The sequence below is a fragment of the Elephantulus edwardii genome, unplaced genomic scaffold, assembly GCF_000299155.1.
Source record: "Elephantulus edwardii isolate Elephantulus edwardi_28Jun2011 unplaced genomic scaffold, EleEdw1.0 scaffold00058, whole genome shotgun sequence".
Lineage (NCBI taxonomy): Eukaryota > Metazoa > Chordata > Mammalia > Macroscelidea > Macroscelididae > Elephantulus > Elephantulus edwardii.
In genome coordinates, this window is record NW_006399808.1 from 12948940 (window position 1) to 12966721 (window position 17782).

Below are 17782 nucleotides of genomic sequence, written 5' to 3' on the forward strand. Positions count from 1 at the left end.
ATATATATATACACATATATACATATGCACCAAGATTAAAATAAGGGCAGGGGAAATTTAAATAATCTGAGTTTATTCTGAATCATTTATTCAATGCACTAGGTAATTAAATCCGGTTACTAGGTATCCTTAGGTTTTATCCTAAGTAAAATATTACTTCATTTCTGCATGTAATTTCTAAATAAATAGTTTCTCTCCCTCCCTTTTCTTATCATGATTTGAATGAAAATTTATAAAACAGGATTTCCATTAAAAAATTCATATATTTTGTTTTATATCATTAATTATAGTAGTAATAGTATTACCACACTCTTCCCACTTGTGCCCATCTTGGTCCCTTCTGTTCCATGCTGATAGTGCTTTTAAATGAATATCTTTTAAGTGTTATATCTCATAAGAATATGTTTTGAACTATCATTAGACTTTTACATAATTCTATACTTTCTTGTCAGTAAATGAATATAATTTTAAAATCAATGAATGCTTTTATTTAGTATATGTTTTTCATCAGGCCTTCATATTCTTTCTTTTGCATTTTAGTCTTATTGATTTATTGATTTGTTTTCCCTTGTTGTGCACCATTGAATCAGATCCAACTGGCACCTGAGGAGATTTCACCTCCTTCTCCAGTGGAGCATCTGGTGGATTCGAACAGTGCACCTTAGAGATTGCAGAGCAGCTTCTTGCCACTAGGACACCAAAGCTCCCTTGACCTTCATATTCTTGATTTTCAGAACCCTCTGCCTTCTTTCCCACAAAATAAGTTCCTTAGATTATCAACTCTTTGCTTCAGCAATTTTTACTTTTAGTTGAATTTTGTATATTATAAATTTGATGTATTGTAATATAAACTTCAGTAAAAGCTTGACAGTAAGCCTACATGCCTTGAAATATTTTCATATATCAACAAATATTTGAAAATTACTAAGAATTTTATTCATGAAAAAATAGACCAATATACATAGACAGCTGGAGTTTTAGTTCAGATATAATACTAGAAACAAAACCAGATGGTTTTTTTATAAAAATTTCTATATTCTTTACAGTCAAAACTTGTCTCTGCATGATAAGTATTTTGTTAATACTACTTAAGTATAATTGGATTTAAATGTACTTAATCCACGTACAGTCTTTAATGAGGGTTACAAAAGCCAATTTTTTTTAAACATTCTCCAATTATAAACCCCTACTCTAGTGGTTCCCAACTGGTGGTAATTTTACCCCTCAGTGACATTTGGCAATGACTAAAGATTATTTTCAGAGATTATTTCGTCACAAGTCAGCAGAGTGTGTTACTGGCACTGAGTGAGTGGAGGCTAAGTAGGCCACTGAAAGAACTTACATTGCTCTGAGTGGCCTCCCACAGAGTAGAATCTTTAGATTCATAAACCACTAGTGCTGAGATAGAGAAACCTTGCAGTACATGGAACTATGTTCAAGTTTAAACATGAACTCTAGTATTGCTACAAAAGACCTGGTTACAAAATTAATAAGACAAAAGCAAAACAGAGTGCTGTGACCATAATTCAATACTATTACGTGGGGTTTTTTTTAGTTTTCGTTGAAATTTAAGCCAGAAATCTATAATGAGGAGGGAAAAGTGGACTCTCTTGCTTTTGAAAATTAAGAGCCAATAAACTATTTTTATGTTTTTGAGCGACTTTGACTTTGAGGTCTGAACTTCATCTGTTAAGTTCCTTCCAAGTCCACATGCCATTTAAATGGCATATGGAGAATTTCTGTACATTATCTCTTTAAGCCAAGGAATTCAAGTCAAAATACAACGTGGTTGAAGAAATCAGAGACAGAATTTTTCTTCCTTAAAGAAGGAGCCAAATGTCAGGATCCATTTTTGTCACCATAAAATCTTGCATTTCCAATGGGACAAGGGCATGCAATTTCTCCAGATTTCTTTACATTGGTGGCAAGCATTTAGAAGAGATTTTTTTTCATCCCTAAGGAAAAGTAAAATGATAATGAGTGAAAATAATGAGTAATGCAGACCAAAATGCATATTCATTTTATGTAAAAGTTTTTTAAAAGCTGCTTCTGAGAGAGTTTAAGGGACTTGGCAGGTAAAGAGAACAGATAAGAGTGATGAAGGCGAGCTAAAAAGACCGGAAGAATGCTTATTCTAAGCAGGGAAGGTATTCAGAGAGAGTAATATGATCTGCTTATCCAGGCTAGGAAGCTGTAGAGAATGGACTGTTGCTTATCAGTTAACTTATCAGGGACCAAGGCTACTGCTCTGCTTCTTTCTTTTGGCTTACTTTCTGACAGTTTTTCTTCCTGATTTTTTTTCTTTCTTGCTTGCTGTTAGTTTTTGTCACTGTTTCTATATCTTTGTCACTCTCTCTGTCTGTCTTTCTGTTTCTTTTGCTATCTCTTTCTCACTCTCTCAGACACACACACAGACATAAACACATAGACAGCCAAAAGATATATTGTGTAAAGGAAAAAAAAAGATTGGGAAAATGAATAAATGAGATTCCATATGGTCAAAGGAAAGAATATGTAAGGAGTGATAGCAATAGCAATGGTAGGGGAGAGGATGTATTGAACATCTCAGCTCTCTGAATTGAAAAGAAAGACCATTTCAGAAATAATGGCAAGAAGACTACAAACTTCTATGTAACTGTACTGACAATGATTTTTTTAAGTGTGTCACAGAGTTCTCTCCACATATGGAAGATATACCGTATTGATGAACTTCATTTCTTTTCTAAATGAAATGTAATGTTTCAGTGTGTACACATATCTCCAAGTGGGGCTACATATACAATACAGATTTGAGAAGAGAGACTCAAAATGATACAGAGTGAAAAAAGAAAGTCATAAATTAATAAAAAAAATTATGAGTAAATAGAACCAAGCAAAACAGTAACATATTTTAAAAGTTGAGAAGGGTGAATTGTTGTTGTTGTTGTTATGTGTCGTCGAGTGGCTTGCGACTCATAGCGACCCAATGTACAACAGCCCTAAACCCTGCTCTATCATTTGCCAATCCCACTGCCTCTGACACACCCATCCTGATTACCTCAGTCACTGAATCAATCCACCTCATAGAGGGCCTTCCCCTCCTACACAGTCCCTCCACCCTCCTAAGCATGATTACCCTCTGCAAGGACCTGTCCCTCCTTACAACATGTCCAAAGTATGTCAAACAAAGCCCCAGAAAGCTTGCCTCCAAGGAGCAGCCTGGTTTAACCCTTTCTAGGATGAATCTGTTTGTTTTCTTGGCAGTCCATGGTCTATTCAATGCTCTTCTCCAGCACCACAGCTCAAAGGCATCGATTCTCCTTCTATCCTCTGTGGTCATTGTCCAACTCTCTGATGCATAACAAGTGATTGCAATGACCATAGCCTGTATCAGACGCACCTTAGTCTGCAGAGTGATGTATTAGGTAGACTATTATTGAAGAGAAGGAAGACATTAAGAATATTATAACAAAAACTTAGAAATTTCTATTTTAAACTCTCCATAATACTGTCCAAATGACTTCAGAAAATTGCCCAATAAAAGCCAACAAGTAAGAGAGAAGCATAGAACTAAGAGTAAGTTCTTCCCCAATGCTACTATTCACCAAGGAATCTGGTTGTAACCAAAAAGGAGCAGTATTTTTACATACAATAAGCCATTTGATGAAATGTTGCCATTTAACTAGAATACTTACTTATTCCCTTCATCTGATTTTGATACCTAAAATATATTATTGTCTAGAGAGATCGCTTTAATAAAGCAATATTTTATTAGTAGAATATGTAAGTGTATTAGACATTTCTACAAAGTACAAATGAGCTGATTTTTAGTTCTACCAGATGTTTGTTGCATGCAGAAATAGCATTTGATCTGAGTGACAAAATCAACTCATCTCTTCTTTCCCGTATTCTGAGGCATAGAGCCATGGCATCCCCCTGCCAAGGCACCAGCTCCGTCTGGCAGAAGTGACAGGATTATGCTCTCTGAACCAAATGTTCATTTGCCTCATAAATTATATCATTTTCTACAGTTGTCTACTCAGAATACTGGAAACTTGGTAGCTAGAAACTGGAGTAAGAGCATCCTGTTACCCAGTGTTCTACTGAGCAAAGCAAAAGAAACCAGATATCCTTCAGATAGACTGTAAAAGACAGCCAAAGTGAAGACTTGCCCAGACACATAATTATCAAAACTTGCCATTTATTCACCGTAGTTTTTCATTTCAAAAATAATATGAATAATAAATATGTTTTTCCCTCTAAAATTCCTGTGTGTAATAGTTGAGAGGTAAAATTATTCATTTTTCCAACTGTGCTTTACTTTTAACTACTTTTTTTTGCAAGTGGCTTCATCACTTTTGATCACTGAGTCAGTTACTAAACTAATAAAAATTATACCTATCACTGTCTTAAAAATTTGAATAATTATCTCTGGCATGTAAAAAACAATTTGAATAATTATCAAAGGTTAAATTAATTTCTATTAAAATAAGTATTCACTCCATTATATTAGCTGTGATCTGGAGAATAATTGTATGTATCTTGAAAATATAGGTATAAATAAATGAAATCCTTGATCTATTAAAACTTACTTAAAAATATAGAGATATGTTACCAAAAATACATATAAGTATATACTAATGCAAGCAAGGGCCTAGCTTATCTATTTCTTTTAGTGTGGTCATTATCATATAGTATTATCTACAATAATTATTTTCTTTTCACCTACCACATTTTAATTGTATGCTATATTATTATGCTTTACAGATAAAGAATGGCAAAGTACATTTCACCTCAGATGCAGGAATTGCTGGGAAAGTGGAGAGAAATATTCCTGAAGTATATGTTGCTGATGGTCACTGGCATACTTTCTTAATTGGAAAAAATGGAACAGCCACAGTATTGTCTATTGACAGAATATTTAACAGAGATATCATCCACCCCACCCAGGATTTTGGTGGCCTTGATGTGCTTACTATATCCCTGGGTGGTATTCCACCTAATCAAGCTCATCGAGATACCCAAACAGGTAAGGGCTTATAAAATCACAGAGGCAAGGTGAGGTTAATGAGCTGGATTTCTGATAACATCAACTGTGAGTAGGCTAAGATTAATTTAGCTATATTTAGACAATTTGAGGAGCTATGACAGTGTATTGGTAAGAAATTGTGCTACCAACCGGCAGGGTTTTTTTCCCCAAATTGTGATTTACACACACATAAAAAATATCTACTGTTTTTATTGTTGTTATGTGCTGTCAAGTTAAAACCAATTCATGACTGTCCCTTCCATAAGTTTTCATAGGCAGTCAATCACACAGGAGATTACCCATCTTTCTTACATGGAGCCGCTAGTGAATCCACATAAATGCCATCTTGACTGTTTTTAAGTGCACATTTAAGTTGTATTAATGATGTCCACAATGTTATGCAGCCATTTTTTTTACTATATTCATTCAAGTTTTTCATCTCTCCAAACTGAACCTCAGTGCCAGTTAAGCAGTAACTCTTATTGCCACACTTATACTATACATCTGCTTATGTACCATATAGTGAGCAGGAGGCTCCACCTACCTCCCCTTGAGCCACAGATTTTCATCTCTGTAATTTTTCTTATTCTGTCTATCTTAGACTAAGAGAATATTTTGCTTTTTGTCTCTGACCACTTTTACTCAGTATAATGGCTTCATGGTTCTTCCAGGTGTAACATGAGCATCATTGTTCTTTTTGGACAAATAATATTGCACTACTTTTGCTTATACATCTACCTGATACCCAGCTCTCTCTTCTCTCTGCAGGCTTTGATGGCTGCATTGCTTCTATGTTGTATGGAGGGGAGAGTCTTCCTTTCAGTGGGAAGCATAGCTTGGCTTCCATCTCAAAAACTGACCCCTCGGTGAAGATTGGTTGTCGTGGACCTAACATCTGTGCCAGCAACCCCTGCTGGGGCGACTTACTGTGCATCAATCAGTGGTACGCCTACAAGTGTGTACCTCCTGGGGACTGTGCTTCTCACCCTTGTCAGAATGGTGGCACCTGCGAGCCTGGCCTGCATTCTGGCTTCACCTGTAGCTGTCCAGAGTCATACACAGGGCGGACCTGTGATATGGTGGTCGCCTGTCTGGGCATCATCTGCCCTCAGGGGAGAGTATGCAAAGCTGGAAGTCCTGGAGGGCATGTGTGTGTTCTGACCCAGGGCCCTGAAGAAATCTCCTTGCCTCTGTGGGCTGTGCCTGCCATTGTGGGCAGCTGTGCAACAGTCCTTGCCCTCCTGGTCCTGAGCCTGATACTGTGTAATCAGTGCAGAGGGAAGAAGGCCAAAAGCCCCAAACAGGAGAAGAAACCGAAGGAGAAGAAGAAAAAGGGAAGTGAGAATGTTGCTTTCGATGATCCAGACAATATTCCTCCTTATGGGGACGACATGACTGTGAGAAAACAGCCTGAAGGGAACCCTAAACCAGATATCATTGAAAGGGAAAATCCCTACCTTATCTATGATGAGACTGACATTCCGCACAACTCGGAAACCATACCCAGTGCCCCTTTGGCGTCACCAGAACAAGAGATAGAGCACTATGACATTGACAATGCCAGTAGCATTGCTCCCTCAGATGCTGACATCATCCAGCACTACAAGCAGTTTCGCAGTCACACACCTAAGTTTTCTATCCAGAGACATAGTCCCCTGGGCTTTGCAAGGCAATCCCCCATGCCCTTAGGAGCAAGCAGTTTGACCTACCAGCCTTCCTATGGTCAAGGTTTAAGAACCAGTTCCTTAAGCCACTCAGCTTGCCCTACTCCCAACCCTCTATCTCGACAAAGTCCAGCTCCTTTCTCCAAGTCATCTACTTTCTATAGAAATAGCCCAGCAAGGGAATTGCATCTCCCCATGAGGGATGGGAATACATTAGAAATGCATGGGGACACCTGCCAGCCAGGCATTTTCAACTATGCCACACGGCTGGGAAGAAGAAGCAAGAGTCCCCAGGCCATGGGCTCACATGGTTCTAGACCAGGGAGTCGCCTGAAGCAGCCAATTGGGCAAATACCTCTAGAGTCTTCTCCTCCAGTAGGGCTCTCCATTGAAGAAGTGGAGAGGTTGAACACGCCTCGCCCTAGAAACCCAAGTATCTGCAGTGCAGACCATGGAAGGTCTTCTTCAGAGGAGGACTGCAGACGGCCCCTGTCCAGGACAAGGAACCCAGCAGATGGCATTCCAGCTCCAGAATCTTCTTCCGACAGTGACTCACATGAGTCATTCACTTGCTCAGAAATGGAATATGACAGGGAAAAGCCAGTGGTGTATACTTCCAGGATGCCCAAATTATCTCAAGTCAATGAGTCTGATGCAGATGATGAAGATAATTATGGGGCCAGACTGAAGCCTAGAAGGTACCACGGTCGCAGGGCCGAGGGAGGAACTGTGGGCACACAGGCAGCAACACCAGGGGTTGCTGACAACACACTGCCCTTGAAACTTGGGCAGCAAGCAGGGAATTTCAACTGGGACAACCTTTTGAACTGGGGCCCTGGCTTTGGCCATTATGTGGATGTTTTTAAAGATTTGGCATCTCTCCCAGAAAAAGCAGCAGCAAATGAAGAAGGCAAAAGTGGGACAACCAAGCCAGTCCCCAAAGATGGGGAAGCAGAACAGTATGTGTGAACGTTTTGTACTGCCATTACACAAACAGAAGGTCCAGAAACAACTCAAACCATTCTAACATTGCTGGCTAGATTGGGTCACGTCTGACAAACTGGCCAGTATGGACTGGTGGTTAAAGAAAACCTTTAAAAATAATAACCACAATGCTGCTGAAACAGACTCAGAACAACTCTTAATTTAAATATGCCTGGTTTAATTCCTTTTTCTGCATGCTCTGTATTTTGTAATTAGTTATGTGGCATGCATCAGTTGAGCTTGTTTTCTTATTTACCAGTGTATGATTTGTGATTTTTTTTTTACATTAGTGCTGTTAAAATTGCAGAAGTGAACTTGTGTTTTCCCAGTGGGCCATGTGTGTTGTTTCCATTGTGTCATTATGGTTATTATATTTTGCCTTGCAAAACCCTTGAGTTTTAACCAATCCTTGTAAGGTGTTAACTAATGATAGAGAAAGAAAAGCTCTCCCTGTGTGTGAGTGAAAGACTAAACAGTGTTAATATGTTTCAGAATTGTAGTTTCCATATTTGATGTTGCTTAGAAATGCTTGTGTATTTGAATAAGTTGGACATGACAGTGGGTACTAAAATTATGTCATTTTGTTCAGCACTTTAGGATTTCTATACAAAAGTGTGTTGAAATTTATGAACCTCTTTGTAAACGGTTATGGTCTTCTAAGATTCATCCGGCTTTTCACCAGAAACTAAATGATTGGACATTATCCAGAACATGGCCACCTTCTTAGCTGTGGAATAATAGCAACATTTTTAAGAGATACTTTTACAAGTTATTTATTTTTAAAAATTTCTCTGCTTTTAAATTTTTAAATAATTGACCTGAAGAAAGCTTACAATTGTACTGATTTTTCAATCTCTTAACACTGACCCTAAGTACCCAGATTTTATAATTTATATAAATTCGATTTTCAGCACTTCATTTTGTCTGGTCATTTTGTAGATTTTTTTTAAAATACTGTGTAAAAGCTTTTTTTTTACACCTAAACTGTGTTTTTGATACTGATATTTTCCTATGCTGAATTGTTTTCTTACTTTCAGAGAAGGTAAGAAAATACTTTTTTTACATTTGTTACTTATGTAACATTCATATTTTTCACAGTTTGATATTTGTAACATACTGTATGCTTTCTACTTGTAAATGCCAACAATAGAATTAAAATATTTATTTAAAATACTTTGCATTCTCAAATGTAATATTAATTTTTCCACCTTTTTATACTCCTTTTTCATGCCCAATTGAAAATGGTCTCAGCTTGTAAATAAGGTATGGCAGTTTGAACTATAAATGGGAAACATCATTTTCTTTTCAAAAATGAGAGTCAAGTTAATTGTCAGAACAGATATATTTTAGGTAACTGTAGTGCATTCCTGCCTGTCAGAGTTCTTGGACTTCCCTGGTTGTTAATGAGTCTAGACTAGGTCAGTCTTAGGAGACCAGCTTTGTTATGAGCCTGGTATAAGTATCCTGATAATAGATGTTTAGAAATTCTTATAGAGCATTTACCAAACTCCAACCCTGAACAAAGCTCATAGTTCTAGAAATAGGACTGAATTAAAGCTGATTATGGAAAAATCTCTGGGTTGAATTTTCTGCAGTGACCCAGCCTCAAGTTCTCAAAGTCCAGATTTGAGTATGAGTAATGGCAGTGATTGACTTTTTTCTTTAAATAGATTAAATGAAATATAATGAAACAGATAACATAGCTTTTGTTCCTTGGGTCCTTTCAAACTTATAAAAGTCCACTTGTACTTAAAAGTGAAAAGAAAATTTTCATCATTATCTAACATGCAGAATTTTCCATACTTTAATGTTTCAAAGCACTATAATTAGAGAGATATTGTAAATTTCACCTACCCTTACTTTTAAGGATATAACTAATTTTATATGTGTACTGCTCTGTCCGTTTGCTGTATAGAGGTAACTCGTGGTTGCTGTGATGCTAAACACTGTGACACTGATGTGTCAAATGCAATAATGCTTACCCACGGTGGACAGTGTTTGGTGGAGTTCCTCGATTAAAACAGCTTGGAAGCAGGAGTGGCATACACTTCCCAAATAGCTTGCCTCCAGAAACCCTATGAGCTTGGAGAAAGGTTGAAATAGATATAAGTGTTCAGGTCTTCCGTTCATAGGGTCGCTATAAGTTGTCTACAACTCGGTGGCACTTAACAAACAACAACAACAATGAAAGAGCTCACTTGGCCTAGTGGATAGAAAGTGATTCTACCAATCCAAAGGCAGGTAGGTGATTTTAATCTGGGGCCCTCAGATCTGGTTTTCATTGGCTTTGGTCAAACACTCTTCTAAGCAGTGTGGCCCTGGTCTGTCCATTTGCTGTACAGAGATAACTCGTGGTTGCTGTGATACTGAACACTGTGACAGTGATGTGTCAAATGTGATAATGGTTACCCATGGTGGACAGTGTTTGATGAAGCTACCCAATTAAAACAGGTGTGGAAGCAGGAGTGGCATCCACTTCCAAAACAGCTTGCCTCAGGAAACTCTATGAACTTGGAGAAACAATGAAAGTTATACAGGTATTCAGGTCTTTTGTTCATAGGGTCGCTACGTGTCATCTATGACTCGATGGCAGTTCGCCTACACACATGGGAGAAATAAGGAAGTAATCACTTGATCATGCTGCTGTTTAGATTCTAAGCAAACATTATTATTTTTCTTAGCCAAAATAAGCCTCTATTTTCAAGTAATCATCTAAAAGTAAAAAAAAAAAAAAATCCAGAAGAAGTCCCATTTTTTAATAAATTATTACATCTGAAATAGTAGAACTTCTAAAATCTTTCAATCTGAGAAATTATTTTTTTATAATTAAATATATGCTCCTACACCTAGTATTTGCTAAGATTACTAATCTCCTAATTGGGTTTTAAGTGATTTATGAAATTTTGAGTAAATTTTTTAAAATCAAACCACCGTGTTGAAATATATACCAAGTTCATTTTTTATTGAATAATGTTGAGGTTATTATTTTTCATTTCAGAATAGGAAGCAAAATCTGTGTTTAATCTAAATCAATATGTTTCTTTAATGTGGTTTAGAGACAGAGTGTGCTTAAGACACTAATCTAATTTTCTTTTTTGTTATGGTTATTGCCTGTGATGAACCAACATGTTTCAATATTTCCCTGTGAATTTTAGTATTATGAATTTGTGTTCCAAATATGGAAGCACATTGATTGCTTTGCATAACTCAAAACAGAATTTTTTTTTCTCTAGAAACTCTGAAGCATCTTAGTGCCCTTAAGGGCATAAACTGGATAATTGAAAACAGAGCTAAAAGGAAAATGATAAACATGATTATAGCTAAGGGTTAATGAGAAAGAACAAAATGCCAGGATGCTTTATTCTTATTTGTAATTTTATTTTTAAGATGAAAAATAACTATTCCCTTGATTAATTAATCTTAGTTTAGAAGTAAGATAAGAGTCTTAGAGGAAAATTTCAAGCAAGAACATTTATAGTAAAATCAATCAAAATGTCTGAAATTAATATCTTAAAATAGATAGTAATTTCACTATTGAAGTAATGAAATGACAAAAAATACACTTTTGGGAGTTAGTAAAATAGGGTGCAATTATAGTTAGCCCTCAATTTACAATATGGTAGAGATAGAACAATCCATACTTAGACGTGTCTGGTTTTGTGTATCTTAGTAATACATTGAAGCTAATAATTTACTTATATTATTCTCAACTGCTTACTCACAAATGATCAGACTTACTATTTACTGTTCAAAATGTGGTATTAATAGTGAAACTAATGACAAAAGACAGTACTTACTCATTCACTTACTCCCTCATTCCTGTCATGTCAGAATTCACTCACACCATATCGTCTAGCCGATTTTTCAAAGCTTTCAATCACACAGGAGATTACCTATTTCTTCCAAAAGGCACTGAGAAGCTCTGCGTTTGGTTTAGCAGAGTAACTGCCTACACTGGACCACCAGAGCTTTCCAAAACTGTGATTTTTGCTTTTTTAAGTGAAAGCTTTAACCTAGTGAGAACTGACTTACAAAAAAGTCTGAACGTAACTCTGTTGTAAGTTAGAGATATTCAGGCAGGGTTTTGAAGGCAGTTAATCACAAGGGAGGAGATTTCCCATCCTTCTCCCACCAGAACTGTGGTAAGAAGCTGTGCTGCAGTCCCTAAAACACTAGGTTTTAATTCACCAGATGCTCCACTGAAGAAGTCATCTCCTGTGCTATGAATTGCTTATGAAAACTCACTGAAGGGTCAGCTATGGGTTGGTTCAGACTCTACAGCAGACAAAATCATTAGTAGCGGCAATATATGTTCACATTTATGATTGTAATCTCTCAGAATTCTAACCTAGACTTAAGAATGATTATTGAAGTGCTTGCAACAACTGTCATTTTTTAGACTCTTTTCTCATCTGTTTTATAGAAAAAAAACATAACTTAATTTCAGGTGCATAATGATAATATCCCCACAGGTAATGTGTCAGAAAAAAAGAGAGATGACCAGTTTAAACACTCTTGAGTGCTCACAAAGATTATATTAATAAATGGTTACAAGACTTTCTGAAATTATGTAAAATAGTTCATCCTACAAGGTTGTTATTGTTGTTGTTATGTTCCATTGAGTTGCCTGCAATCATAGTGACCCTGTGTACATCTCTGAAGCCTGGCCTGTCCTAAGCCAGTCTCAATGATTCCAGCACACCTACCCCCATTTGCCCTAGTTACTATATCAATACATCTCAATGGAGTCTTCCTCTCCTGCACCGTCCCTTCACCCTTCTTATCATGATGTCCTTCTCCAAAGACTGGTCATTCCTGGCTATGTGCCCAAATTATGTGAGATGGGGCTTCAAAATACTTGCCTTCAAGAAGAAACTTGGTTTCACTCTCTCTCCAAAACAGACCTATTTGTTTCCTTGGCAGTCTATGGTACGTTCAAGACTATTCTCCAGCACCACAGCTTAAAGGCATCGATTCTTCTTCTGTCATCTTTAGTCATTGTCCAGCTCTCTGATGCATAGCAAGTAACTGCAAACCCATTGCCTGGGTCAAGTGCACTTTATTCTCTAGACTGATATCATTGCTTCTCAGTACTCTGGAGAGATCCATGACAAGAGATTTAACTAATGCAATTCATCTTTTGATTTCCTTACTGCTGGTACCAAGAGTGTTGATGTGGAACCAAGCAAGCTGTAATTGTTAACAACCCCAATCTTTTCTCAATCTATCATGGTGCTGCCAGTTGTCCCATTAAAGAATGTAGTCCTTTACCTTCTGAAGCAAGTGATTCTGGTCCTCCTCAAGCAAGCAAGGTTGTGTTATTTGTATAACATAGGTTGTTGATAAGTCTTCCTCCAATCCTGATGCCACATTCTTCCTCATACAGCCCAGCCTCCTGAATGATCTGTTCTGCATATAGATTAAAAAGGTATGGAGACAGAACACACCCTGATGCACTCCATTCCTGATTTGGAACCATGCACTATTTCCCTGCTCTGTTCTGAGGACTGCTTCCTGGTTCAAGAATAAGTGTTACCTAAGCACAATCAGTTGTTCTGGGATTCCCATTTTCCTTAAGATTAACCACAGTTTGTTGTGATCCACACTGTCGAATGCTTTTGCATAGTCAATGAAACACTCATAAGACTTTCTTCTGATACTCTTTGCTTTCTGCTAAGATCCATCTGACATTATTGATAGAATCTCTAGTGCTACAAGCTCTTCTAAACCTAGCCTGTATTTCTGGTAGTTCTTTGTCAATGTACTGTTCCAGTTACTGCTGGATAATCTTCAGCAGGATGTTGCTTGCATGTAATATGTGATTTTGTATGATAAAATCCATACTTTGTTGGAATGGGAATAAATATGAAACTTTTCCAGTCAGTTGGCCAGGTTGTTGTCCCCCAGATTTCTTGGCACAACGTAGTGAGTATATCCAGAGTAACATCTGTTTGTTGAAATATGTCAATTGGCATTCCATCAATTCCTGGGGCTTTATTTTTTGCCAAGTCCTTCAGAGCAATCAGAACTTCCTCCTTTATCATTGCCTCTTAATCACATGCTGTTTCTTGAAATTCTTGTGTCAGCCAATAGATTGTTAGAATAGTTTAAAATTATTTCCGGTAAAATGAGATATTAGAAGAAACTGGAGTATCAGGAACTCCCCAATTTCATGTTTGTTTGCAAATTGCCAACATCAAGCTTGGTAGGAAATATAACTACATAAGTAAGTGTAAATATTGACAATATGTCCTTTATAAAACATTCACAGGAGAAAATAAAAGTCTAAGTGCTTAATGGAACTCAGTAGTTCCTTTCTTACAAAAAATATCATTATATGCATATAAATATATGTGTATGAGTATAGGATAATTGATAATGATTATTTAAATTTTGTATTACTAATTCAGAAGTATATTTTTTCTTTTCCTATTTTATTATCTAGATTCAATTTTAAGGGACTAACATTTCAAGAACATTTTTTTCTCCTCTGTTATGCAAAATCAACACGGCAAAGAAATATACTTAGCACATACATATTTATTAACAGTATAAAATAAAATATCAAGTCTGTGATTAATCAACTATAAGTATGAAATACCACACTGTTCATGGTGTATATGGCCAGTTCTACTAAGCCAGCCAGGAGTTTTCAGGATATATCAGTTCAAAGGATATAACAGAATTATATACATTAATTTAATCTTTTAATTTTTGAGGAAGAAAACATACTGTTCTAATAGAATAAACTTCTAGTGCATGAAAAGGAATATCAACTATCAATTCTATCATATCTACACATCTGATTTGAATTGTTGCCAAGAAATATCTAAACTAAAACCTAAGAAAAATCTCCTTCTTTGCCATAAAAAGAAATTGAAATACAGAGACTCTGTTCTGGGTTAAATCCATGTCATTGCCAACAGTGACTATTAAGTGTTCATCATGTACCAGGAACTGTTCTAGTTCATGGTAATAAATTAGTGATGAAACCAGAGAAAGCATGGAGAAGACTTGATGAAGAGCATCCCATGAGTTCAAAAGACAGAGGGCCAATGAGGTTAGATCATTGTCACCAGTATAGGTACAGAAGTCCTATATAATTCTAAGCCAGTAAATGAGCAAGAAAATAAAGATTAAGAATATGGTTTCAGAAGAGGCTGAAGGATAGAACTATTCTAATGAAAAATTTTATTTATGTTTACTCACTTGCAAAGTAGAAAAAGTATGCTCAAATATGAAAATCTGAAAATAAGGAAGGGTACTCTCGACCTGAATCCTATAATTAAAAAGAAGAGATGATATGCAACCAAAATTAATGTCTACTAACGTAAATCCACTCATGCTTAACTATCAGACCAATCTCAATTTCTAAGTATATTAGTAAAATTATGCAAATATGATTTATTATAACAATATAGTTGATTTGTTTGTAGGATCTCTGATTATATGTTTCATAGGATGGATTCAAAGACTGTACATCTCTGGTGCTTCAAATCCACCAGCAGTTCTTTGGGAGAAAAATGTGCAATTTCCCCCACCTCTGTGATTTACGGCCTCTTGACAATTCACTAGAGTGTCTGCTGTGAGTTGGAACCAACTTGACGGCAATAAAGATTCTTTAATTACGTATAAGAAAGTTGTGGAAATACTAGCCTTTTTTAAAAATCATTTTTATCTTTAAATCAGTAGAATAATTACGATGAAAATTTTTTCCAAAAGGAATGAAATACATTTATATTGATGATGAACATAGGGAGTGATGGCAAATATCTTCTTGGTCACAATGATAACTACATTGCTAAATTAAAGACAACTAAGAATGATCAAATATTTTCCAAGTATATTTTTATTTCTTAAGTCATGTGTTATTAATTAATGTTGTTTTAAATCACTAATAAACTTTTGTCAAACTAAGTATTTCAGGAAGTATTCAAGTAGAATGTAGTAAAATACATGGAAAAAGAAAGGCAAGCTTTGGGTCTTTACAGTGAAAATTCTTGTGGAAAGTCACTTAATGTAGTGTAAACTATGCATATGTCAGACCCATAATTGTGTCAAGATTCACATACATAGTTTCAGCAAATGTGTAATTGATACCAGGCAAATAATGTAAGAATTGTTTGCATGTATTAAAGGAAGGAGTGGAATGAATGGCAAGCCCGATGACAAGTGGTCGACTCTAAGTAGATATGTTGAAGCCATTGTACAAGAATCTTCATGTCTGAATATAGATAATTTCAGTGGGACTACCAGTTTGACATACATTTTTTAGACACAATGCCTAAATACAGGTGACTTCTAGGTGATACACTTGGATATTTATGATGCTTGGTTTATGAATCATTTTTCCAGACTCCCAAATAAATTTGCAAAGTACAAAATATAGCCTTCATGACATTCTGCCAGAAAGAGGGATTTTAATCTGTGTACCATTCTAGCCCAAATAAAATAACCAACAATGAGCAAAGTATTTTGGCAATGTCTCTGTTTTCCCCTTCTCAAATTGAAACCATATTGCACATGGTACAAATGTTGATCAAAATAAGATAATTTTCCCCCCCAAAGCAGTGTACTCACTCACCTCATCTTTCTCCTATCCAATTTGTCTAGTTGTAGGCCAAAATACCACCGAAAATGTTCATAATAGATTTTAAGTTGAAAAAGAAAACATCCTAGTGAAGTAACTCATGAAACTGTCTGGTTAAGATAATAAGTGAAGCAATGTACTCCAAAAATGTGTCAATTAATTCACAGCTACAGGGTAATCTGAGATAAAAAACCATATACTGAGTCTGGGATAACACCACTTAGAAAGTTATATGCTGGGATGTCCTCTTTATGGAAAACTGATAAATAGGAAAGGAGATTTAGAAAAGTAGAAAATGAGAGAAGATTTTCAGAGGCTTTAGCAGCACTGCCAACAGAAGCTTAAGTTGAAATTTACTACCATTAAACAAAAAAATAAAACTCAGGTCTTAATTTTTTATTTCTAATCGAGGCAAAAAAAGTATATAATAACACACATCACATATATTGATACATGGACTGAATCTAAACCAATATTTATAGCTGTATATTTTTTAAGCTTTATCATAAATAGTTGTTATCGATTGCCATGAAGTCAAGCATGACTCATAGCGACGCTGTGAACAAAAGACCTGAAAGCCTTTCTGTAACTATAGTATTCTCTTAAAGTTCATAAAATTTCCAGAGACAGCTTTGTTCAGGAAGTGGATGCCACTCCCGCTTCCAGATAATCTAATACATAAAAATAATTAATGTCATTATTATTGTTAGCTCTGGTGGCCTAGTGGGAAGAAGTTGCACTGCACTCCCAAAGGCACAGGGTTCGAGGCCACCACCTGCTCCAATCATAAATTACCATTGTATAAAAGTCATTGCCACTGACTAAGAATTAATTCTGAGTTGACTTCCAGCAATTTTTTGAGGCTATAAATGATACAGGAGGAAATTGTCCATGCTTCTTTCCCTTAGATTCATCGGTCGATGCAAACTTCCAGAGAGGCAGCACCTTTGGTTTAGCAACACAGCCCCCTCCCTACAAACGAGTCCACCAGAGCTAACTGAACAGTGTGTTGTTGTTGTTGTTATGTGCCTTGAGCTTCCAACAAGTTTCTGGTGCATAAAATTACACAGAAGGAGACTGTCTATCTTTCTTCCACAGAGAAGCTGGCAGATTCAAAGGACCTGATTTTGGATTAGCAACACAACTCCTCATCACTAAGCCACCAGAACTCATCAAATTGTACAGTATTATCCACTTTGAATTGGTTTTTGTGTATGGAGTGAGGTATGGATCTTGCTTGAGTTTTCTGCAGATAGTTTTCCATTTTTGCCAGCACCATTTGTTAAAAGGCTGTCATTTCCCCACTTAATTGATTTCATCTCCTTGTAAAAATTAGTTGACCGTAGGTTGTTGTTAGTTGTTGTTATGTGCCGTCCAGTCGCCTGCAACTCATAGCGACCCTTTGCACAACAGCCCTAAACTCCACTCTGTCCTGTGCCAATCGCACTGTCTCCAACACTCCCATCCCAATTATCCTAATCACTGAATCAATCCACCTCATAGAGGACCTTCCTCTCCTGAGCTGTCCCTCCACCC

The 17782-nt window shown here is 36.5% G+C and overlaps 1 protein-coding gene across 1 annotated transcript in view; it reads left to right on the forward strand.

The window, feature by feature from the left end:
* The window catches only part of FAT4 (FAT atypical cadherin 4), a 251864-nt gene extending 243042 nt beyond the window's left edge, over window positions 1-8822 (forward strand). Inside the window, exons 16-17 of the mRNA XM_006887552.1 lie at window positions 4747-5008; window positions 5777-8822. Of these exons, the coding sequence (XP_006887614.1) occupies window positions 4747-5008; window positions 5777-7641 (2127 nt within the window). The 3' untranslated portion in view covers window positions 7642-8822. The remainder of the gene's footprint in view (window positions 1-4746; window positions 5009-5776) is intronic.
* The last annotated feature ends 8960 nt before the right edge of the window (window positions 8823-17782 follow it).